This window comes from Erythrolamprus reginae, chromosome 6 (genome assembly GCF_031021105.1).
Source record: "Erythrolamprus reginae isolate rEryReg1 chromosome 6, rEryReg1.hap1, whole genome shotgun sequence".
NCBI lineage: Eukaryota > Metazoa > Chordata > Lepidosauria > Squamata > Dipsadidae > Erythrolamprus > Erythrolamprus reginae.
Window position 1 is genome coordinate 98,088,908 of NC_091955.1, and position 22,821 is coordinate 98,111,728.

The window sequence follows — 22,821 nt, forward strand, 5'->3', positions numbered from 1 at the left end:
GGGGTAATAGGCTGGCTCTGTTAAAAAGCGCTATTGCTAACATGTTGTAAACCGCCCTGAGTCTAAGGAGAAGGGCGGCATAAAAATCAAATGAATGAATGAATGAATGAACAAATGAAGTGTTGAAGCTGACCAGAGTAAAGATGCTGGCCAGACACTAACCTGATAGGCAGATATTTTTCCCCTCTATTTTCCTCCCCCCAAAACTAAAGTGTGTCTTAAACTCCATAAAAATATGGTATTTATCTTTTTTAAAGGGTGTGAGAATATATCAGAAGCCTTCTTGGGGTCTAGAAAAGGTTTGGACCCCAACAGTCTCCTGGTTCTGCAGATTAAAGGAAGGCAATGGTGCTAGATAGACTTTATTTGACTTTCTGGCCCTTGCGGATGAAGGGAAGGGGTGCAGAGCAGAGATTCCGTCAGATCTTCATTGCTTCTCCAGACTTCGCCAGGCACTGACTCACTGCAGAGCAGGAAAAGGAGCCATTTGCACTAGAATGTGCACCGACAGATGAAAGGATGGACGGCGTCACAGGACATATCGTTCCACTGCTTGTAACCTGGACGGCAAAAGGAAAAGTTATGCAGTGACCTCCTCAGAGTCCCAGAAGAACATGCCAGTGGCTCCTCTCTCATCTGCAGAGGGACGTGAGGACACCACAGGCGGAGAACTTCATGTGTGAATGTGGGCTTTGGGTTCAGCTGGTGGCTGTAACCAAGATAGCTTGCCCAGCCAACAAATCAGGATATGGCTTTGCCTGTCAAGCTCTGCTCAGCCAAAAGATGGCATCAAAAAGTTGGAGTTTTTAAGCCCGTCTCTTTTACAGGTGAAAACTGGATGGAGCTTTGATTTCACTGTCATGAATCTTACATTGACACACCCACCCACCCCTTTTCTTTCTTTCTTTTTTTAAAACATGTGCTAAGAACACCCCTGACTGATGTGTATGGGAACCAGCATTCTGGCTTACAAGGAGTCCCCTCAATTAGACATTGTAGCTTGCCCAGAAGAGGCTGCGCCTGCTGTGGTTGTACGAGGGTTGCCCAGAAAACAATGCACCACTGTACCCCAGTAACGGTACGAATGCAAAACTTTAGATATACATTATTTGAATTGTCAGGAGTGCGTGTGTAAATTTTGTGTTTCTTTAGACAGATAAGTTACAGCAGTGTTTTGATGTAGTGATGTACGTTACAAGCAGCTTGTCATCATTGAATTTCTCACTGCGGAGAAAGAAACTGTTGGGAACATTCACAAATGTTTGTGTACAGTTTAGGGAGAATCTGAAGTCGACAGAAGTACGGTTAGTCACTGGGCACAGAGGGGGAGGTTAAGAGGTGATTTGCACAATGCAGAAATGGCTTTGTGGCTAGAACTAGGAATGGTTGCCTACACACCCTCGTGTCTCGCTGGAGGAAGGCCATAGAATGGGACAGAGATTAGGTGGAAAAACAGGGAGTGTAGAAGAAACATCATTCTTTCTTGTGTGTAAGTTTCATTGTGTTCAATAAATAATTGTTGAAGAAAAAATGGCGTGCATTACTTTCTGGGAACCCTCAGAGTTGTGATACCCTGGCCAAATTGTATTGTTGTTGCTGGGATTGTCCTGGTTCTCAGCATGGGACTTTGCTTGTAGCATGGATGCAAGTGGGGCTGGTAACCTCACCTGCACCTTCTCTCCTTCTCTGCAAAACATACCAGGAAAACTACAGCTACGGAGCCCTCCAGGTGAATACTAAACACTAAATCCGTCCGAGATTCTTCTGGCTGGAGCGGGATAGAAGTCTGATATATATTTAAGCAAGAAAAGAAACAACAAAAAGCTAAATGTCCCGTAACAACAATGGCCTTTGGGAAGAAGGTTAAGATGGACCTTATGTGATTATGGCCCTGTAATGTGTCCACTTACGCTTGACCCATAAAGAATCCATATTCTCATTCTAGTTCAGGTTTCAGGATAAGACTTGGAATAATTGAGTGCTAGACATCTTATTTTGTAAAACACAGCAAAGCTTCTCTTTGTTTCCTTCAATTTTCATTTAACACTTGCTATGGCGCAGTGCAGTTCATTCTCGTTTCCCTCTTGAGCAGTTAGGCAGTTATTCTAAGTAATTACTCAATGCATTCCACAAGTCCTTCTAAATTTTATGGGCTAATCGGTGCTAGCGAAACAAGCCATAAAACAGGTTATAAATCACACGATTAGTAGCTTACATGCCGGAGCTGAACTGGGAAGCACCATCTTGGCTGGACAAAATGGGCACAATCAAAGCTCCTTTTCCATTCACTCCCAGATGTGAGGTAATTAATTAATTAATTCCTCACTCTCTAAAATACTTTAAAATCTCCTCCCTCTGACTTCTTCTAATGGTCTCTGGTGGTGTCTGAAGCGGGGACCAGCCCATCTCCAATCCTGCCCACTTGATGCATCTGAACACATGAGTGTACGTCACAATCTTATTCTTCTTCGCTAACATTCCCCTCTGCCTCTAAATCAGGTAAACTGACAAGTTCTAAATCACTTTCTCCCTCCGAATCTGAGCATTCCCCAGGCTGACAGGGAGCATACACAGCAGTGCTAATTCTGGTTCTACTTCTCCTTCTCGTACTTGTTCTAGTTCTCGTTCTCGTTCTAGCTCTTGTTCTAGTTCTCATTCCAGTTGTCGTTCTAGTTCTCGTTCTCGTTCTACTCCAATGCTACTGCTACGCTATTTTCCCCTATGCTTTTATCTATTATTCTCTATATTCTATCCCATCCCATCCAATCCTATTCTTAATCATATGCATGTACAGTTCCAGTGTTTGAAGGAGTCGTGGCCTTCATTTCTATTTCTGTTTGTGTTCTCTTTGCTCTTATAGGGCGTTGGATGTTGAGAGCTTAGAAACCAAGGGATCAATAAAGATAATAGGTTCTCAAGGGGGTGAGTGTTCCAAGATGGACCACGTGGGTCCTCATTAATGGAAGCACACCATACCTGTCCTGGCCAAGAGGTGGACACAGTACTCGTTATTCTGATTGTTGTTGGGCTCTCCTGGATTCCAGGACAGGTAGTCGATGCAGGATCTGTCTGACCATTCCCAGTTGCGTTGCTGGAATGACAAGGAATCCACATTAGCCCACGGAGGAAGAGGATTTGATTCTGCGGGGCTCAGATCACAGCGGAATGCTTTTCAAGACAGAGCAAATATATATCACCTCTCCTCCTCTCTCAATCTCTCAATCAGAATGGAGTTGGAAAGGACTTTGGAGGTCTTTTATTTCAACCCCCGGTTCGAGCAGGAGACCCTATGCCAGTGATGGCGAACCCTTTTTCCCTCAGGTGCCAAAAGGGTGTGTGTGCATGCTATCACACATATGTGAGTGCCCACACCCATAATTCAATGCCTGGGGAGGACAAAAACAGCTTCCCCTGCTCCCCGGAGGCTGGAAACAACCTGTTTCTTCCCAACTTCTGGTGGGCCCAATAGGCTCATGTTTCACCTGCCCCAGGGCCCAAAGGATTTCCTGGAGCCAGGAGAGGGTAAAAACGCCCTCCCCCATTCCCCCGGAGACTCCCTGGAAACCAAAAACGCCCTCCAGAGCCTCTATGTGAGCCAAGTATCTGCTGCCCAGCACACCCATGCGTGTTGGAGCTGAGTTAGGACAATAGCTCATGTGCCAGCAGATACTGTAGGTTCGCCATCACTGCCCTATATCATTCCTGAAAATGACTGTCCAGTCTCTTCTCAAAGCATCCAGTGATGAAACCCCCACAATTCTGAAGGCACGTCCTTCCACCGGTTAATTGTCCTCATTGTTACGAACATTCTTGCATGTTGCTTCTCTCCTTGTTCAAGTTCCCATCCTTTGTTTTTTGCCTCTGGAGGGCGTTTTTGGTTTCCAGAGAGCCTCCAGGGGAATGAGGGAGGGCATTTTTACCCTCTCCTGGCTCCCATCCAGTTCCCATCCTTTGTTTCTTGCCTTCTTAGGCTTTGGAAAATAAGTTGACCCTCTCCTCTTCATGGCAACCCCTCAAATACTGGAATACTGCTGTCATGTACACACTAGTCCCGTGATGGTGAACCTATGTTTCAAAATATCAAAAAGGAGGAGAGGTAGGAGGACACTTTTCGAGGAAGGACGGAACCTACAAAAAAAGGACTAAGGTCACCTTAATATTATGTATTTTAAAATTGTTGACTTTGTTTTATTGTTGTAAGCTGCCCTGAGTCTACGAGGAGGAGGGCGGCCTGCAAATTAAATTAAATTAAACAAACAAAGAAAGAAAGAAAGAGAAAGAGACCTACCTTCCGTCGATCAATCAGTCCAATCCAGACCTGAGTTTTCTTTGTGAGATAGTCAGTCAGGTACTCGGCCAAGTCGGCTGATTCTGCCATGCTGTGGATGGAGGCGAGGTGGCAACCTGGCTTGTGCTTCCTGCAGAACATCTGGAACAAGAATAGAAAAAGAGGTGCAGACTGATGTGGGAAAGAGCAGAGAGTTGATTCTGTTGACCCCCGAGGATGTCCTGGCCAGAGTCTGCAGCTCTTGAACAACTACTCATATGTGCATCTCTAACTAAATCATGAATGTATTCGCTGAACCTTAGTGGCACAAAGGTTAGAGTGCAATAATGCAGGGCACTTCTGTGGACTATTAGCTGCCTGCAATGTGGCAGTTCAAATCCCACCAGGGTCAAGGTTGACTCATCCCTCCATCCTTCCAAGACTCTGTTAAACTACTTAGAGAGGGCTGGGAAGCACTATTAGGTGGCATATACTGTATTCTTTTTGTAGTATAAGGCGCACTAAAGACCCATCTTAGTTTTGGGGGAGGTTTTAGTTTTCATCTGGCCAGCGTCCTTAGTCTGGTCAGCTTCAGCACATTATTTTATCCCCTGGTTAGGGCTTTAAAAAAACTTTATTTGGAGAGAGTAACAATGAAAGAGCTTGCAAGCCAGTAAGAGCTGGGAACATCATTAGCACCTGGAAAGAAACAGTCGGAGCAAGTAGAGCAATGGAAAAAACACTGCAATGCATTAGGGTTTGGAAAACATTTTTTGCAGAGAGTAACAATGAAAGAGCTTGCAAGCCAGTAAGAGCTGGGGACATCGTTAGCATCTGGTTAGAGCTGGGGAAAAACTTATTGAGAGCAAATTAGAGCAATGAAAAAAGCCTGCAAAGACTTAGGGCTTGGAAAACATTCTTCGCAGAGAGTAACAATGAAAATGCCTGCAAGGTAAGAGCTGGGAAGATTGTTAGCACCTGGTTAGGGTTGGGGGGAAAAAGCTACATTCAGAGTATAAGATGCACCCAAATTATCTGCCTCTTTTACGGTGGAAAAACGTGTGTCTTATACTCTGAATAATATATTAAGTCTAAGTGCTGTTGCTATTGCTAATTTATTCATTGGTTACAATCTCAGATCCCCATCACTTCAAGATCAAGGTGGTCCCAGGCAGTATTGGGTTCCTGGGGGGGACGACAGTGGCCCCTCAGGAATCATGAAGCCTAAAAAACATGAAGCGAAACCCCACCAAGATCGGAGAAATCTCACACGCATGAGCTTCCTGGTGCAAGATTTGGTTCCTGTGCCTGGTCCCAAGATGTCTGAAGAAGGCAGCCAGAGTTGGGGGCAAACTCTCAGGAAGTCTATTGTCTAGATTTCATCTACCGGTTCTCCACCTGGGGGTCAGGACCCCTTGGCAGTGCAACGACCATTTCACAGGTGTTGCCTAAGACCATGGGAAAAGATCCATTTCCCCTGGTGTTAGGAACTAAAGCTTCTATTCTGGCACCTTGGAACCCAGGGGAAGAGCCTTCTCTGTGGTGGCCCCGACCCTCTGGAACCAACACCCCCCAGAGATTAGAATAGCCCCCACCCTTCTTGCCTTTCGTAAGCTTCTTAAAACCCACCTCTGTCGTCAGGCATGGGGGAATTAAGATATTCTTTCCCCCTAGGCTTCTACAATTTATGTATGGTACGTTTGTATGTATGATTGGTTTTAAAATAAGGGTTTTTAGCTACTTTAGTATTGGATTGTCACAAGTTGCTTTTACCACTGTTGTTAGCTGCCCCAAGTCTACAGAGAGGGGCAGCATGCAAATCCAATAAAATGAAATGAAAATGAAATTATTATTATTATTTTACAATCCAACCAATTGGGCATTGCCATTCAGCTTACCGCTCTGCTGGGAGAACTGACCCTGGACTTATGGTTGGGGGTAACCACTAAAATCATGATCTTTACTGATTTTTCACCCACCCACCCAGGCAGTGAAGGGCTACCAACTTTTTTACTACCCCACTGTGGGTGTGGCTTATGCAGGACGCCCTACACTTTCTTTCAACATCTTTCAGTGCAAATTGGGTGCTCTGGGGTGGGGCTCCAGTTTTGCTACCCCACTGTGTTCTCTCCCCCCCGTCCAGGCAGCAGCCCACCCCTGCATCCAGGCCTCCCTTGGTGGGTTTCCAGCCCAGCCAGAGGGGTCTTGGGGGCTCTGCAAGGGTCTGCCCAGACTTCTCCTCTGCCTGAACTGGGAAATTCACAAGCACACAGACACAAACGCTGCTAGTCGAGTCTTCGGAGAGGGGCGGGCATACAAATCTAATAAATAATAATAACAACAACAACCACAACAACCACCTCTGAGTCATTCCAGTTCTTTGGTTCCTCGAAGACCTTGTAGCAAAACCCATTCCTGGGGAGCCAATCACGAGGGCAACAGCCTTTGGATCCTGCGTGGGAAGAGAGGAAGCTCAGTGGGAAGGTAGCCGGGAGAAAAGGAGGAGGAAGAGGAGGAGATCTTCCTTCCCGGCCAGAATTGAATGGAATGGAATTGAATTGCATTGCTTTTAATTTAATTTAGTTTAGTTTAGTTTAGTTTAGTTTAGTTTAGTTTAGTTTAGTTTAGTTTAGTTTAGTTTAGTTTAGTTTAGTTTAGTTTAGTTTAGTTTAGTTTAGTTTAGTTTAGTTTAGTTTAGTTCAATTCAGTTCAATTCAGTTCAATTCAATTTAATTCAATGTAATTCTATGCTGCCCAATCCTGTGGGACTCAGGGCAGCTTACAACAATAATTAATATAGTACAATGTTACAATATTATAAAAGTCAAATATTACATATTAAAAATAAAAACCATTGTAAAAATCCAATCAAACTCACACACACACAAACCAATAAATCACAAATATGATCGACCCATCTCGAACTCACCACTTAGGCAGAGGGCCACCACCAACAAGCCCAGGCTCCCAAAGACGAATCTCCCCATGGTCTTCTTTTCCTGCAGAGGGGCAAATTGGGAGGGGAAACAAGAGCTGGTCATGAAAGGGGAGCCCCACATTCAATCTGCCCCCCCAGGCTGAGAACCCCAAGTTTTGTCTTGCAGGTTTGCAGTCGCTCAGGTGTTTCTCCCCTCGTGGTCAGGCAATGGCTTGGATGGGGGCCCAGTGGCTCTGCCCAATGGCCGGGGTGGGGACGGGTTTCCTGAGGAATTCTCTCGCAGGAAGACCTCTCTCAGAGAAGAAGAAGTCCCCCTATTCTGCAAAGCTCCAGAAGGCAAGAGAAGAAGCCACGGGTGGGAACCTATCAAGGAGAGAAGCAGCCTGGAACTTAGGGGAAATTTCCTGACAATGAGGACAATTTAACACAACTTGCCTCCAGAGGTTTCAGGTGCTCCATCACTGCAGGTTTGAAGAAGAGATGGGACAACCATTTATCTGAAATGGTTTAGGGCCGTGATGGGGAACCTATGGCGTGGGTGCCAGAGGTGGCACACAGAGCCATATCTGAGGGCACATGAGGCATTGCCCTATGTCCTCTCCAGTGTGCATGTGTGTGCCAGCCAGATGATTTGGAAGGTGGGGGGAGCTGTTTTCACCCTCCCAAGGCTTCAGGAAAGCCCCTAGAACCTGTGAGTGGCAAGAAACAGACCCAACGGGCCTCCCGGAAGTCAGAAACGAAACATAGAAACATAGAAGACTGACGGCAGAAAAAGACCTCATGGTCCATCTAGTCTGCCCTTTTACTATTTTACCCTTTTACTATCTTAGGATGGATCTATGTTTATCCCAGGCAGGTTTACATTCAGTGACTGTGGATTTACCAACCAAGTCTGCTGGATGTTTGTTCCAAGGATCTACTACTCTTTCAGTCAAATAATATTTTCTCACGTTGCTTTTGATCTTTCCCCCAACTAACTTCAGATTGTGTCCCCTTGTTCTTGTGTTCACTTTCCTATTAAAAACACTTCCCTCCTGGACCTTATTTAACCCTTTCACATATTTAAATGTTTCGATCCTGTCCCCCCTTTCCCTTCTGTCCTCCAGACTATACAGATTGAGTTCATTAAGTCTTTCCTGATACGTTTTATGCTTAAGACCTTCCACCATTCTTGTAGCTCGTCTTTGGACCCCTTCAATTTTGTCAATATCTTTTTGTAGGTGAGGTCTCCAGAACTGAACACAGTATTATTCCAAATGGGGTCTCACCAGCGCTCTATATAAGGGGATCACAATCTCCTTCTTCCTGCTTGTTATACCTCTTATACCGAACTTCTGGTAAGTCTGGTTTTTCCCCCCACGGACTTCAGGAAAGCCTCCTGAAACCTGGAGTGGGCGAAAAACAGACCCAACGGGCCTAATGGAAGTCCTGAGGCTTCCAGGAGGCATGCGTGCATCGATGGGGAAGGGGCAGCGTGGGGGGAGGGTTTGTGCACGGATGCAAAGGGGGAGGGCATTGCATTGTGGGTGTGGGCATGTGCACACACACACTATCGCACATTGCTTGGCATGATTAGGAAGGGAATCAAAAACAGGTCTGCAAGCGTTGCCTTTCCTCTGTAAAAATCAATGGTGAGACCACACTTGGAGTCCTGTGTACAGTTCTGGTCACCTCAAGAAGGATAGAATGGAACTGGAAAAGGTGCAAAAAAGGGCACCTTGAAAGACGGCGTTTAAAGAGGGGACTTGATGGAAGGGTATAAAATCCTGCATGGGATTGAAAAAGGTGGATAGATAAAAATCCTTTTCTCTCTCACACAATACTAGGACAAGGGGGCCCTCTCTAAAGTTCAGAGGGAAGAAAGTGAGAACAAATCAAGGGAAATATTTCTTCCCCCAGAGGGTCCTTGGTTGATGGGATTCCCTTCCAGAAGAGGTCATGACAGCTGTCAGCCTGGAGAGCTTCAAGGCAGGATGAGACAGATTCATGGATGCCAAGTGTATCCATGGTGGTGATTGAAACGGATGCCCATGTGCCTATGCCTCTATGTGGGTGGAGGCAGGCAGGATTCCCTCGGGTCCCATTTGTTGGGGGTCCAGGGTAAGGGTGGCTTCTGCCTTCTCTTTCTGCTCAAGATTCCCATGGACAATTGGGGGGCCAGTGTGGGACACCGAATGCTGGACTCGAGGGGCTTTGGCCTGATTCAGCAGGGCTCTTCTTAGGTTCTTATATTTGCCCTTTTGGCACTCAGGCAAAGAAAGATTCACCACCAGTGAGTTTCAGTTTCAGTTTAATGGGATTTGTGTCCTGCCCCTCTCCGAGAACTCAAGGCAGCTCACAGCATATACAAAAAGTAATAATAAACAATCCAATTACAATCCAAATACATTTAAAAAACAATCCTTAAAATTCTGATTTTAAAAACTTCCATCAACAATTCATTCGACAATCATACAAGAAACATTTATTGGTTAGGGGGAAGATTTAAAAATACCAGGCCTGGCAACAAAGATGAGTTTTTAAACTTTTTCAGAAAGCGAGAAGGGTGGGGGCAGTGCAAACCTCTGGGGGGAGCTGATTCCAGAGGGCCGCCCCCCCACAGAGAAGGCTCTTTCCCTAGGTCCCCCCAGCCAACATTGTTTGGTCAAAGGGACCCTAAGGAGGCCTACTCTGTGGGACCTCACTGGTTGCTGGGATTCGTGCGGCAGATGGCAGTCTCGGAGATATTCTGGTCCTATGCCATGAGGGGCTTTATAGGTCATAACCAACACTTTGAATTGTGTCCAGAAACAGATCGGCAGCCAATGCAGTCCGCCTTTCGCAAGCTCCTTAAAACCCACCTCTGTCGTCAGGCATGGGGGAATTGAAATTTATCTTCCCCCTAGGCTTATAGAATTTATACATGGTATGCTTGTATGTATGAGTGGTTTTTTAAATTGGGGTTTTTAAGATTAGATTTGTTTACATTGTCTTTTTATTTTGTTGTTAGCTGCCCCGAGTCTTCGGAGAGGGGCGGCATACAAATCTAATAAATAAATAAGTAAGTAAGTAAGTAAGTAAGTAATAAGTAAGTAAGTAAGTAAGTAAGTAAGTAAGTAAGTAAGTAAGTAAACAAACAACAAACAAACAAATAAATAAATAAATAAATATGGCCATGCCTTGGAAGATCCAATATTTATTTATTAGATTTGTATGCCGCCCCTCTCCGAAGACTCGCAAAGCTGCATTTTGGATGATCTGAAGTTTCCGAACACTCTTCAAAGGTAGCCCCACATAGAGAGCATGGTATAGGTTTTCCTGGTAAAGGGGGCTGGACTAGAAGACCTCCAAGGTCCCTGCCCCTCTGTTATTCTGCATTCTCTTATTCTCTCCCAGAGATTCCCAAGAGAGCTTGCACTCTCCGCCATAGAGACCCTCCTCCAGATTTCCTACAGGGAACTGGCATCAAGGACCCAGTGCCCCCCCAGGTGGGAGAGCAACACTCACCTGTCCCTTAGGATGTCTCAGTCCAACTCTGGGTCCTTGTCTGCAGTGCTGAAGCCCAGATAAACACCTCAGGATTGGAGGTTGGAGCAGGATGGTGTTTCTCTGTGCAGAAAGAGGACGTATAAAGATTTTCCCCGATCATGTCTTTTATATCAGCAGGCCACATAATCCACAAACGGAATACCAGGGTGTCAACACCTTCTTTTCCCATTATGGCTTAAAGGTCTGTAGCTATTAAAAATATAGGGAGATGTCTACATAGGTTGGCCAAACATTTTCATAATATAACTGTCATTTCAGCCGGTTCATAACGTTCTATCTGCTTAATTTAGTAATGTTTTAGCAATATTTGCAAGGCTGTGGTTTGACTTTTTCCTGCCTCCACCTTTTCTCCATTCAGTTGAGACATCCATTGTGTCAGTTAGGATTATTCACCTAGAGATTTATTTATTTATCCATTTGCTTATCTATTTATCTGTTTATTTATTGATCTATCGATCTATTTATTTATTTATTCGTTCATTCGTTTGTTTGTTTGTTTGTTTGTTTGTTTATTTATTTAATTTGTATGCTGCCCACTCCCAAGAGACTCAGGGTGGCTTACAATAAAAATAAAAACAGTATAAAATGATTAAAATAAAACAATTAATAATAATTAATATATTATGTTAATAAAGACTTTTGCTTTTATTCTCTTGTCTGGGGAATTTTTCTAACAACCACATGTGGTAATATGTTCCAGATTTGTGGCTGCAGCTCCAACATTTGAGGGATAAATGTGGAAATATTTAAGGGCCCTGCATCAGTGCACCAGTTTGCCTTCCATCCCCTGTCCTCATGTTTCTCTTTTACTAGTATCACGTATATAAATATTATTGTATCTTTGTATACCACCAATACATACATGACAATCTCACTGGGGGCAAATGCCATCTATAAAACATTTAGAGACAGGGTGGCACAGTGGTTAGAGTGCAGCACTGCAGGGAACTTCAGCTAACTGCTAGCTGTACTGTAGGTCAGCAGTTCAAATCTCCCCACTGGCCCCAGGTTGACTCAACCTTGCAACCTCGCCAGGTGGGTCAAATGAGGACCCGGATTGTGGGGGGCAAAAGAGGCTGATTCGTAAAAACACCATGAAGTGGTATATAAGTCTAAATGCTGTGGCTATTTTATAGAGGTTTTCTTTGTAGGCCACCACTATCGTAAGTTTATAATTCCTTTCCCATAGTTGATCCCACTCTTCTAACTCTATATGGTGACCAAAGTTTCTGAACCCCTTGATCCTAATGAAATTTTGTCCAGCTCCAATTGTTCCACATAAATGCCACATTGTTCTTGATCTTTTCTGAACCCTGTTTTAATTTGTAGGTAGGGTCCTTTTGTGCTGACTCATTGTGGCCTGTCTGGGGATGGGGTGGTCCTGGCAAGGATGAGCAGATATTGGTAGGCATTATGCATGAATCCCAGTGACCAGTGGGGTCACACAGAGTTGGTCTCCTTAGGGTCCCATCGGCCAAACAATGTCAGCTGTCGGGACCTAGGGGAAGAGCCTTCTCTGTGGGGCCCCCCAGCCCTCTGGAATCAACTCCCCCTGGAGATTCGCACTGCCCCCACCCTCCTTGTCTTCCAAAAGAGTTTAAAAACTCATCTCTGCCCCCAGACCTGGGGTTATTAGAGCTTCCCCCTGGTCAATGAATGTTTCCTAGTATGACTGTTGTACGAATTGTTAATTGAAGTTTCCCGAACGCCCTCACTCTCCTAAACAAATAATTCCCTCAACACTGTCAGACTTTTTACTAGATCTGCACTTCTATTCTACTAGTTTTCCTCATCATTCCTATCATCCTTTTCCTCCCACTTAGGACTGTATGACTGTAACTTGTTGCTTGTATCCTAAGATTTTTTTATTAATATTGATTGTTTCTTCATTGCTTATTTGACCCCTATGACAATCATTAAGTGTTTTATCCCATGATTCTTGACAAATGTATCTTTTCTTTTATGTACACTGAGAGCATCTGCACCAAGACAAATTCCTTGTGTGTCCAATCACACTTGGCCAATAAGGAATTCTATTCTATTCTATTGTATTCTATTCTATTCTATTCTAAAATTAGAATTTTTTAATGATTGTTTATGTTATTAATTGGATTGTTTTTCTACTGTTTTATTATGTGTTGTGAGCCGCCCCAAGTCCTCGGAGAGGAGCGGCATACAAATCCAATAAAAATAAAAATAAATAAATAAATTATCAGCAAGGTCACCCAAGGATGAACAGCTCTCCACATATTCCAGCTTTTTGGGAGAAGTGCAATGGTGCCGAGCAAGGGTGGATTGCACGTATGGCTGCTAGCGGTGTGCCTCCCATGGAGCTCTGCAACCCCGGCACACGCCCATGCGCGGAAGCAAAAAGATAAGTGAAAATCACAGGACTCTCCTTTGTGCGCATGTCCGCATGTGAGATTTGGCACACAAGCCAAATCTCATGCTGACGTGCATGTTTGCCAGCCCCATCCCCATAATTCTGGTAGCAACCCAATATTGGTGCTGAGACCCATCAGGTTCTCAATCCTCGAATTAAAATGAGGGTGGACATGCAAGAAAGCACCAAAGCATGGATGCATGGTATGTCAGTATGTATGTCTGGTTTTTATAATAAGGGTTTTTAGTTGTTTTAGTATTGGATTGTTACATGCTGTTTTTATCACTGTTGTTAGCTGCCCTGAGTCCACGGAGAGGGGCGGCATACAAATCCAATAAATAAAATAAATAAATAAATAGAAACATAGAAACATAGAAGTCTGACAGCAGAAAAAGACCTCATGGTCCATCTAGTCTGCCCTTATACTATTTCCTGTATTTTATCTTAGGATGGATATATGTTTATCCCAGGCATGTTTAAATTCAGTTACTGTGGATTTACCAACCACGTCTGCTGGAAGTTTGTTCCAAAGATCTACTACTTTTTCAGTAAAATAATATTTTCTCATGTTGCCTTTGATCTTTCCCCCAACTAACTTCAGATTGTGTCCCCTTGTTCTTGTGTTCACTTTCCTATTAAAAACACTTCCCTCCTGGACCTTATTTAACCTTTTAATATATTTAAATGTTTCGATCATGTCCCCCCTTTTCCTTCTGTCCTCCAATGGATGGCTCTTCTGAAGAAAAACACCCCCCCCCCCATTTAAGGCCAGTCCTTGCCATGAAAAAGTCTTGGGTTCTCAAGAATCCAAAATGATCAAGGCCATTTATGCAAGACGGAGTTTATTTGACCTTCCGGCCCACCAGGAAGAGCAAAATCACATCCAAGCTACAGAAAGCGAGCCAAGGATTGGGGAAGAGAGGTTTCGGCAGGGCTTGGTTGCTTTTCCAGGTTTCACTGGGTGTTTCCCTCCCCCTGGAGCAGGGAACGAGCCCCTGGCACTACTTGGAGCACTGGCAGAGGGAAGCACGCTCGAAGTCGCAGGGATGGTCATTCCACTTCATATAATCTGGGCAGAAAAAGAGAAAGTAGTGAGTAGTGAGTCCCTCAGAATCCCTGAACAGTATTGCAGGTTAGGTTAGCCCCCCTGAATCTCTGCAGAAAGGCAGCATCGGAATTGAAATAACAAACAAACAAAAAAACAATATTGCCGATTATTGCAACGATATGGAAAACCTATCTTGTCAATAAAAAGCACCTCATTATTCTGCCTTGTTTAAGTCTAAAAGTTATACTCACTGTGTATCTGGGGAAAAGAATAAAATGTGGATTAGCTACCCATCTCTATAAGAATATGGAATGCCCTCTGTGGATATGATAGGATCAAGCCTAGGCACCTGGATTAGTTTAAGGAAATAATTATCCATTTAAGCTTCCATTTACCTAAGGTAATTAAAACCCTTTTGTCTGTCTAAGGTAAAAAACTAATTAGATACTCTTCTCTTCATTTTATGCCATCCTACCATGGCAGGATTTCCTTTGTATATTATGTGTTATTAACCATTAAGTAGAGAAGTAATACTTTATAATTATATGCACAAGAACTTGTTATAAATAATAAACTGACAAGTCCAGAGGCAGAGCTTTAAATCATGAAGCTGCTCGCTCTGAGAGATTTCTTGGCCCGGACAAGCTTTGCTTGAGAAATCATGTCTCCATGGCTGTGATTTCTACAGGTATGAAGATACCAGAGGTGGAGAACATCATGTGCTAAAATGGTCTTACCTAGCCATCAACTCAGGCCAAGGCAACCAGAATTTTCTGTCAAGCTGTGCTCTGCCATAGTTGCACTTCTAGCACGCTGGCTGAAAATTATTAAGCTTTCATCAGTCCCTATTGATTTCATCAGAGTATTAAAATCCCCATTGACGAAATGCTTGTTTTTATATAATGCTGCTCAATTTAGTCAACTTAGTGACTAAATTTATTTATTTATTTTATTTTATTTATTTTATTTAGTTATTTTGTCCAATACTCAATGAGGGTTTTAGTGGGTATATATCTATATACACATAGTAAAATACATGATGAAGGTTATAGAGGAGATACTCATAGTAAAATATATCTATGAAAGAATAGAAAAGAAGGTATAGTAATAGAACATATCAATGAAAGAATAGAAGAAGAGATATAGGAATAGAAGAAAGGGATAGGAGATATAGGAGAGCAATAGGACAGGGGACGGAAGGCACTCGAGGGCACTTGTACTCGCCCCTTACTGATGTCTTAGGAATCTGGATAGGTCAACCGTAGATAATCTCAGGGTAAATTGTTGGGGGTTTGGGGATGACACTATGGAGTCCGGTAATGAGTTCCATGCTTCGACAACTCAGTTACTGAAGTCATATTTTTTACAGTCAAGTTTGGAGCGGTTAATATTAAGTTTAAATCTGTTGTGTGCTCTTGTGTTGTTGTGATTGAAGCTGAAGTAGTCACCAATAGGCAGGACGTTGCAGCATATGATCTTGTGGGCAATACTTAGATCTTGTTTAAGGTGTTTAATTGAGCAGCATTATATAAAAGCAAACATTTCTTCAATGGGGATTTTAATACTCTGATGAAGTCAGTAGGGACTGATGAAAGCTTAATAATTTTTAAGAGTTTTAAATAAATTTTAAACGTTTTAGAGATTGTGATGGCTTTAGCCTCTTCATTTACACCTATACCTATACCTATACCTATACCTATACATATACATACCTATATATAAGCAAGGAATGAAACAACAAAAAGATAAATCTCATGTGACCATAATGGCCTTTAAGAAGTAAGTTAAGATAAAGAGGTTTTGAAGAAATAGTGAGTTCCATTTTTGTTTATCCCACGGGTGTTTTGTGTTCCCTTGACTGCACAGAAGGTTGGGCTGTGAGAGCTTAGAATCTAAGGAGGTCAACGAAGGTCCTCAGTTGCTCACTGCTGGGCATCCCAAGATGGTTGAAATAAGTCTTCATGGTTGAAAGCGCATCATCCACCCCACCCCCCTCCAGCTTGGTTTACCTGTGCTGGCCAAGATCTCTACACAGTATTCATTCCCCTTCAGGTTGTTGGGTTCTCCTGCCGCCCAAGCTAGGTAGTCAGTGCTGGATCTGTCTGTCCAATCCCAGACACGGTCTTGTAATGGAAGGGAGGCCACGTTAACCTAGGAAGAGACTCTGGCTTTGGTCAAGGAAAGAACAGACGGCAGGTTTCGAGGGGCAGATCATAGAGAAACCCCTCCCTCTTTTTCTCCACCCAGCTTAGTTGACCTGGAACAACTAGCCAGGGTTGAACTTGGGGAATGCCTCTGATACTTCAGCTGGACAGTAGCTATGCATTTCCTTGACAAATTATCTCCGAGACCGCCTTCTGCCACACAAATCCCAGCGTCTGCTGAGGTCCCACAGAGATGGTCTTCTTAGGGTCCTTTCAACCAGACAATGTCGGCTGGTGGGGCCTAGGGGAAGAGCCTTCTCTGTGGGGGGCCCCACCCTCTGGAACCAGCTCCCTACAGAGATTCACACTTCCCCCACCCTCCTTGCTTTCCAAAAAAGTTTGAAAACTCATCTTTGCTGCCAGGACTGGGGCCATTAGATCTCTCCCCCCCCCCCGACCAATGAATGTCTTTAGAATGACCTATTGATTGAGTGAATGACAATTGAATGTTTTTAAGTTTTTAGGATGTTTTTAAGTCTTTTAACTGTTATTAATTCAATCAAATTGTTTTATTATGTATTCTATGTTTGTTGCGAGTCCATAGAGAGGGGCAGCATACAAACTAACAAGCTAACAAGCTAACAAGCTAACAAACTAACAAACTAACAAACTAACAAACTAACAAACTAACAAACTAACAAACTAACAAACTAACAAACTAACAAACTAACAAACTAACAAACTAACAAACTAACAAACTAACAAACTAACAAACTAACAAACTAACAAACTAACAAACTAACAAACTAACAAACTAACAAACTAACAAACTAACAAACTAACAAACTAACAAACTAACAAACTAACAAACTAACAAACTAACAAACTAACAAACTAACAAACTAACAAACTAACAAACTAACAAACTAACAAACTAACAAACTAACAAACTAACAAACTAACAAACTAACAAACTAACAAACTAACAAACTAACAAACTAACAAACTAACAAACTAACAAACTAACAAACTAACAAACTAACAAACTAACAAACTAACAAACTAACAAACTAACAAACTAACAAACTAACAAACTAACTAACAAACTAACAAACTAACAAACTAACTAACAAACTAACAAACTAACAAACTAACAAACTAACAAACTAACAAACTAACAAACTAACAAACTAACAAACTAACAAACTAACAAACTAACAAACTAACAAACTAACAAACTAACAAACTAACAAACTAACAAACTAACAAACTAACAAACTAACAAACTAACAAACTAACAAACTAACAAACTAACAAACTAACAAACTAACAAACTAACAAACTAACAAATTAATAATGGATACATACATACATACATACATACATACATACATACATACATACATACAAAGGACCTACTTTCTGTGCATCAGTCAGTCCGATCCAGACATTTCCCCCCTTTGTGATATAGTCAGAGATGTATTGGGCCAAGTCCCCTGATTCTTCCTCGCTGTGGATGGAGGCGAGGTTACAGCCTGGCTTCAACATTCTGCAGGACACCTGGGAGAGAGCAACAACAGAGAAAGGCGCTTATTCATCAGAAAGAACAGAACAGAATAACGGAGTTGGAAGGTGTTTTGCCTGGCATGACAGCTGAGCAGTAATTAAAGACAAAATCAAACACACAGACTGGCGTTTTCCAAAACACCAAAATATACTGCCTCAACAAATTGGCTGAGGGCCACAATTGCAGCAAAAGAATGTCTGTTTATTGCCAAAAATTCTGGGTTATCTTCAAGGCTGATAATGAATGTCTCAACCCCCCCACCCAAGGTTTGTAAATAATGTCTCCAAACTGGGCTGAAGCAAAGGTGCTCACTCCTTTTCCCAAGAGCTACAGTCTTTCAGAAGTCAATTGTCCAAAGGCTGGGGTTCTATAAGGAAGCAGGGATGTTGGTTTACAGAAATACTCTGGATCTGTTTCTTTTTCTCTCTTAAATCACAAACGATAAATCCTGCAAAGAACACGCCCACAAAACCTCCCCTTTTATGCCGGCTGCCGAATTCCCTCTCACTCTCAGCTGTGGTCAAGATCTCCTCCTGCATCTGTGCAACTGTTCCTCTCTCCCCCTAATCCTTCTCACAGGATTGGATCATCAATCACCCCCTTCTCATCCGACCCAGACGAGGCCCTAGCTGGGGGTTCCACAGGCAATGCAGGGGCCTCCATCTCTATCTCCCCAGCACCTTCCAACTCTCCTTCTCCCTCACTGTCTGAATCCTCTGATAGCCACCGAGGTCTCCGATGCTCGGACGGACCAGCTCATCCAATTCAAAATCTGTTACCAGAGGAGCTGGCCATGAGCCCAGAAGGGACCTTGGAGGTCTTCCAGTCAAATCCCCTGCTTGGAACAGGAGACCATTCCCAACAAATGGCTGTCCAATCTCTTCTTCAAAGGCTCCAGTGATTCATTGTTCTCAACTTCTGCTTAATTCTTCTCTCCTTGCTTAGTTTTCACCCATTGCTTCTTTCCTTTTGGTGCTTTGGAGAATAGGTTGACCTCATCCTTTTTCTTTGGGGGTGGGGGGGCAGCCTTTCAAATATTGGAACATTAGTTCTTCCTTTCAGAAAACTAGACATACCCAATTCCTGCCACTGTTCTTTATAGGTTTTAGGCACCAGGACCCTAATCGTCTCTTGGTTGCTCTTTCCGGTACTCTTTCCAGAGTCGTGTTGGGGTGGGTGGGTGGGTGGGTGGGTAGTTGGGTGTGGATGTTTGTGCATGAGAGAAAACAATAGGCATCTGATTGCATGATCCTAGCCACTTCAATCCGTTGACCATCATGGATGCTTTTCTGCAGCTCCTTACTTAAAATGACTTAAAATTCATGATTCATTGTTTAAAATCTGAGATCTTCGTCACTTCAGAATAAAGGAAGTCTGAAGTTGCCAGTGACACATCTTGTCTGCAAGACAGCCACTCAACCCTGAACTTTGATATTGCCCAACAGATAGTGGCAGTGAAGGGCTACCAGATGTTTTACTACCACACTGTGGGCATGGCTTATGCATTTTCTTTCAACATCTTTCAGTGCAAATCCGGTGCTCTGGGGTGGAGCTCCATATTTGCTACCCCACTGCATCTCCCCCCCCCCAATCCAGGCAACAGCCCACCCCTGGATACTGGTCATGAAAGCTTAAACTGGTATATCATGTATAAAATACTTGCATTTCAGATTATTCTAAAATCACGTTTGTCAGCAATCCTCACTGGTCTGACAGCCAATGAGAGAAATACTGTATTTGAAACAGAGTATATGTGGCAGTGGTGGTTGTTCAGTCAATAACACAAACCAACATATAGTAAAGGTATTATTTACAAGATACACAATATCATTAATATTACACCGTAACTATGATATAATACATAATACATAACACATAATACACACAGAGCAATATCATTTAACACATAGCAATACCTGTTAGCACATAGCAACTACATTAGACCAATTAGCATACAGCAATATAATATATTCCCTTATTCGCACACAGCAACTATAATATATTCTCTTATCCGCACACACCATATACATATACCCTTTAGCACACAGTGATATAGGATATTCTCATATTAGCATATACCTTCACAGCTTTAGCACACAGCATACATATAGAGTAGAATAGAATAGAATAGAATAGAATAGAATTTTATTGGCCAAGTGTGATTGGACACACAAGGAATTTGTTTTGGTGCATATGCTCTCAGCGTACATAAAATAAAATATACATTTGTCAAGAATCATGTGATACAACACTTAATGATTGTCATAGGGGTCAAATAAGCAATGAAGAAGCAATGTTAATAAAATCTTAGGATATAAGCAACAAGCTACAGTCATACAGTCAACATGGGAGGAAATGGGTGATAGGAATGATGAGAAAAACTAGTAGAATAGAAGTGCAGATTTAGTATATTATTTAGTATATTATTTAGCATAAGCACACAGCTTCTTCTCTTATATTAATAGCAAGCAGCAAAACTTAGCACACAACTAGATAACATGTTGTCATATTAGCACACAACAAAGAGCATCAATACTAACCAGCATATATAACACCAACAACCAACCATACAATGTCATCCAATACAAAGCAACAGGAACAAAACCCAACAAAATGCAACAACAAGCAGTAGTTATGACTCCCTTATATGGCTAAATTGCAGCCTAGCTCATAATTGCTATCTAGCTCTTAAAGTAATACTACAGTGGTACCTCATGATACGAACCCTTGTCATACGAACCTTTCGAGATACGAACCCAGGATTCGGAATTTTTTTGCCTCTTCTTACGAACTTTTTTCACCTTACGAAGCTCTCTTTTTGAGGAGAAAGGTGCAGGACAGGGTGGGAAGAAACGGGAGGGACCCATGGAGAGGAAGAGAGGCTCTTTTCGCCTTGCTTCGTTGGGGCTGCCACCTCTTGCCACCTCTCGCTGTCCCTCCCCCCACTCCTTCGCCTCAGCTTCGTCTGCTGGCAGCTTTTTTTTTAAAGCCTTAATGTTTTGGATTCTCCTAATGGGCTTGCACGCATTATTGGCTTTTCCATTGATTCCTATGGGAAAGATTGTTTCATCTTACGAACTTTTCACCTTACGAACCTCCTCCTGGAACCAATTAAGTTCGTAAGACAAGGTATTACTGTATTTTCTCCTAACATACATTGCTGGTTTATCTTCATATATTGAAAACCCAACCATTCCAGTACGTGGTACTGACAATGTTCTTTGCTACGTTTTCACCCACCCGTGCTAGTAGCCTCCCACTTCACCCCAGCCAGAGTGGGAGCTTGGGAGCGATGCAAGGCGCTGGCTAGACTCCTCCTATGCCTGGGGGAGGAAATTCACAGACACACAACACTTCTAACCTCTGCATCTTTCCAGGTCTTGGCCTCATCAGTGACCTTGTAGCAAAACTCATTCATTGGCAGCCAACCATCGGGACAACAACAGCCTTTCACTCCTGTGTGGGAAGATAGAAATTGCAATCAGAGGAAGGCCAGGAGAAAAGGAGGAGGAGGAGGAGGAGGAGACAGCTGTGTCTTAAGAACATTCTTGGCCTGTTGGGTTGCAAACATCTTTCATGGCAGTAAATTGATGCAACAGCTGCATGCACAAACTTCCACATTTGGCTGTTGTTGATTAGTGGCTAAGTCATATCTAGCTCTTCACAACCTGATGGACAATAGCATGTCATCCACCCATTGTCCATTACCCCAGATGAGTTTGCCCAAACTCATGTTCATTGCATTGATGACACTAGCTAACCCTCTCCTCCTCTGCTGTCCCCCTCTCCTTTTGCTTTCCATCTTTCCCAACATCCTTGGCGGCTTTTCCAAAGAGTCCTCTCTTCTCATTTGATGGCCAAAGAGGCTTCAGCTTCAGTATCTACCCTCTCAAAGAAATTTAGGGTTAACTTGGGTCAGGGGTAGGTCAAGTTGGCTCTTCTATGACATGTGGACTCCAACTCCCAGAATTCCTGAGCTTGCATGATTGGCTCAGGAATTCTGGGAGTTGAAGTCCACGAGTCATGGAAGAGCCGTCTTTGCCTGCCCCTGGCTTAGGTTAATTGTCTTGAAATTGAAAGTCTTGTGAGAACCTTTCTGCTTTAGTTGTATCATTCAGGGAATTGTGTAAATGTGCTAAGCCAGAAATTCAGTTAGCAATAGCAATAGCATTTAGACTTATATACTGCTTCGTAGTGCTTTTACAACCCTCTCCAAGTGGCTTTACAGAATCAGCCTATTGTCCCCAACATTCTGGGTCCTCATTTGACTCCCCCGCTCAGAAGGACGGAAGGTTGAGTCAACCTTGAGCCAGTGGTGAGATTTGAACTGCTGAACTACAGCTAGCGGTTAGCCGAAGTAGCCTGAAGTGCTGCACTCTAACCACTGCGCCACCCCGCTTCTTTCAAGAACCAGGCTGCTGACGGGCAAAATATGGGAACCACAGGGTTCAGTTCTGGAAGATTTGTAACTGCTTAAGAGACTTCAGGAGAGATTATTGATGGGATCACTCCAATACAAGGAGTGGAAAGTACTAAACTTGTAATGATAAATGCATATATATTTTGGCAAGCTTTTAGCTATTTAGTTTATTATTGTGAATTTTAATAGTATTAAAGGGATTCAAATACAACAGGAAAGACCTTGCTTGCACTCACCACTTAGGGAGATGACCACAACCAACAAGCCGAAACTCACGAAAGAAAATTGCCCCATGGTTTTCCTCCCTTTCCTGCAGAGAGGAAAAATAACAACAACAATAGCCTTTAGCTTTTTTATATACAACTTCACACTCCATTGTGTTCAGTCCTATCCAAAGCGTTTTAATGGAGTCAGCTTATTTCCTCCCAAACAAACTGGCTCCTCATTTTACCAACCACGGAAAGACGGAAGGCTGAATTCAACCTTGAGCTGCTGGAGAGTCGATCTGCCAAATTGCAGTCAATCA

General features: G+C 43.0%; 1 protein-coding gene across 1 annotated transcript; it reads right to left on the minus strand.

Moving 5' to 3' along the window:
- Positions 1-492: 492 nt before the first annotated feature.
- LOC139169174 (uncharacterized) lies at positions 493-22,604 on the minus strand. The gene is made up of 12 exons (XM_070755001.1): positions 22,532-22,604; positions 21,237-21,331; positions 17,728-17,868; positions 16,174-16,315; positions 14,122-14,185; positions 13,980-14,004; positions 10,692-10,793; positions 7,182-7,266; positions 6,628-6,710; positions 4,289-4,429; positions 2,977-3,091; positions 493-560 (listed from the first exon to the last, which is right to left on the minus strand). The coding sequence occupies exons 1-12, from the start codon at positions 22,587-22,589 to the stop codon at positions 493-495; spliced, it is 1,119 nt and encodes a 372-aa protein (XP_070611102.1). The 5' UTR covers positions 22,590-22,604.
- Between the last annotated feature and the right edge of the window lie 217 nt (positions 22,605-22,821).

What these genes read in the sequence shown, in the direction of transcription:
- LOC139169174 (XM_070755001.1), bottom strand. Translation starts at nt 22,589, where the DNA reads ATGGGGCAATTTTCTTTCGTGAGTTTCGGCTTGTTGGTTGTGGTCATC. An exon ending in TGAGACATCCTAAGGGACAG is followed by an intron (nt 7,267 to 10,691) that starts GTGAGTGTTGCT and finishes GCCCCTCTGCAG; the next exon opens with GAAAAGAAGACCATGGGGAG. An exon ending in AGAACTGGAATGACTCAGAG is followed by an intron (nt 4,430 to 6,627) that starts GTGGTTGTTGTG and finishes TTCTTGTTCCAG; the next exon opens with ATGTTCTGCAGGAAGCACAA.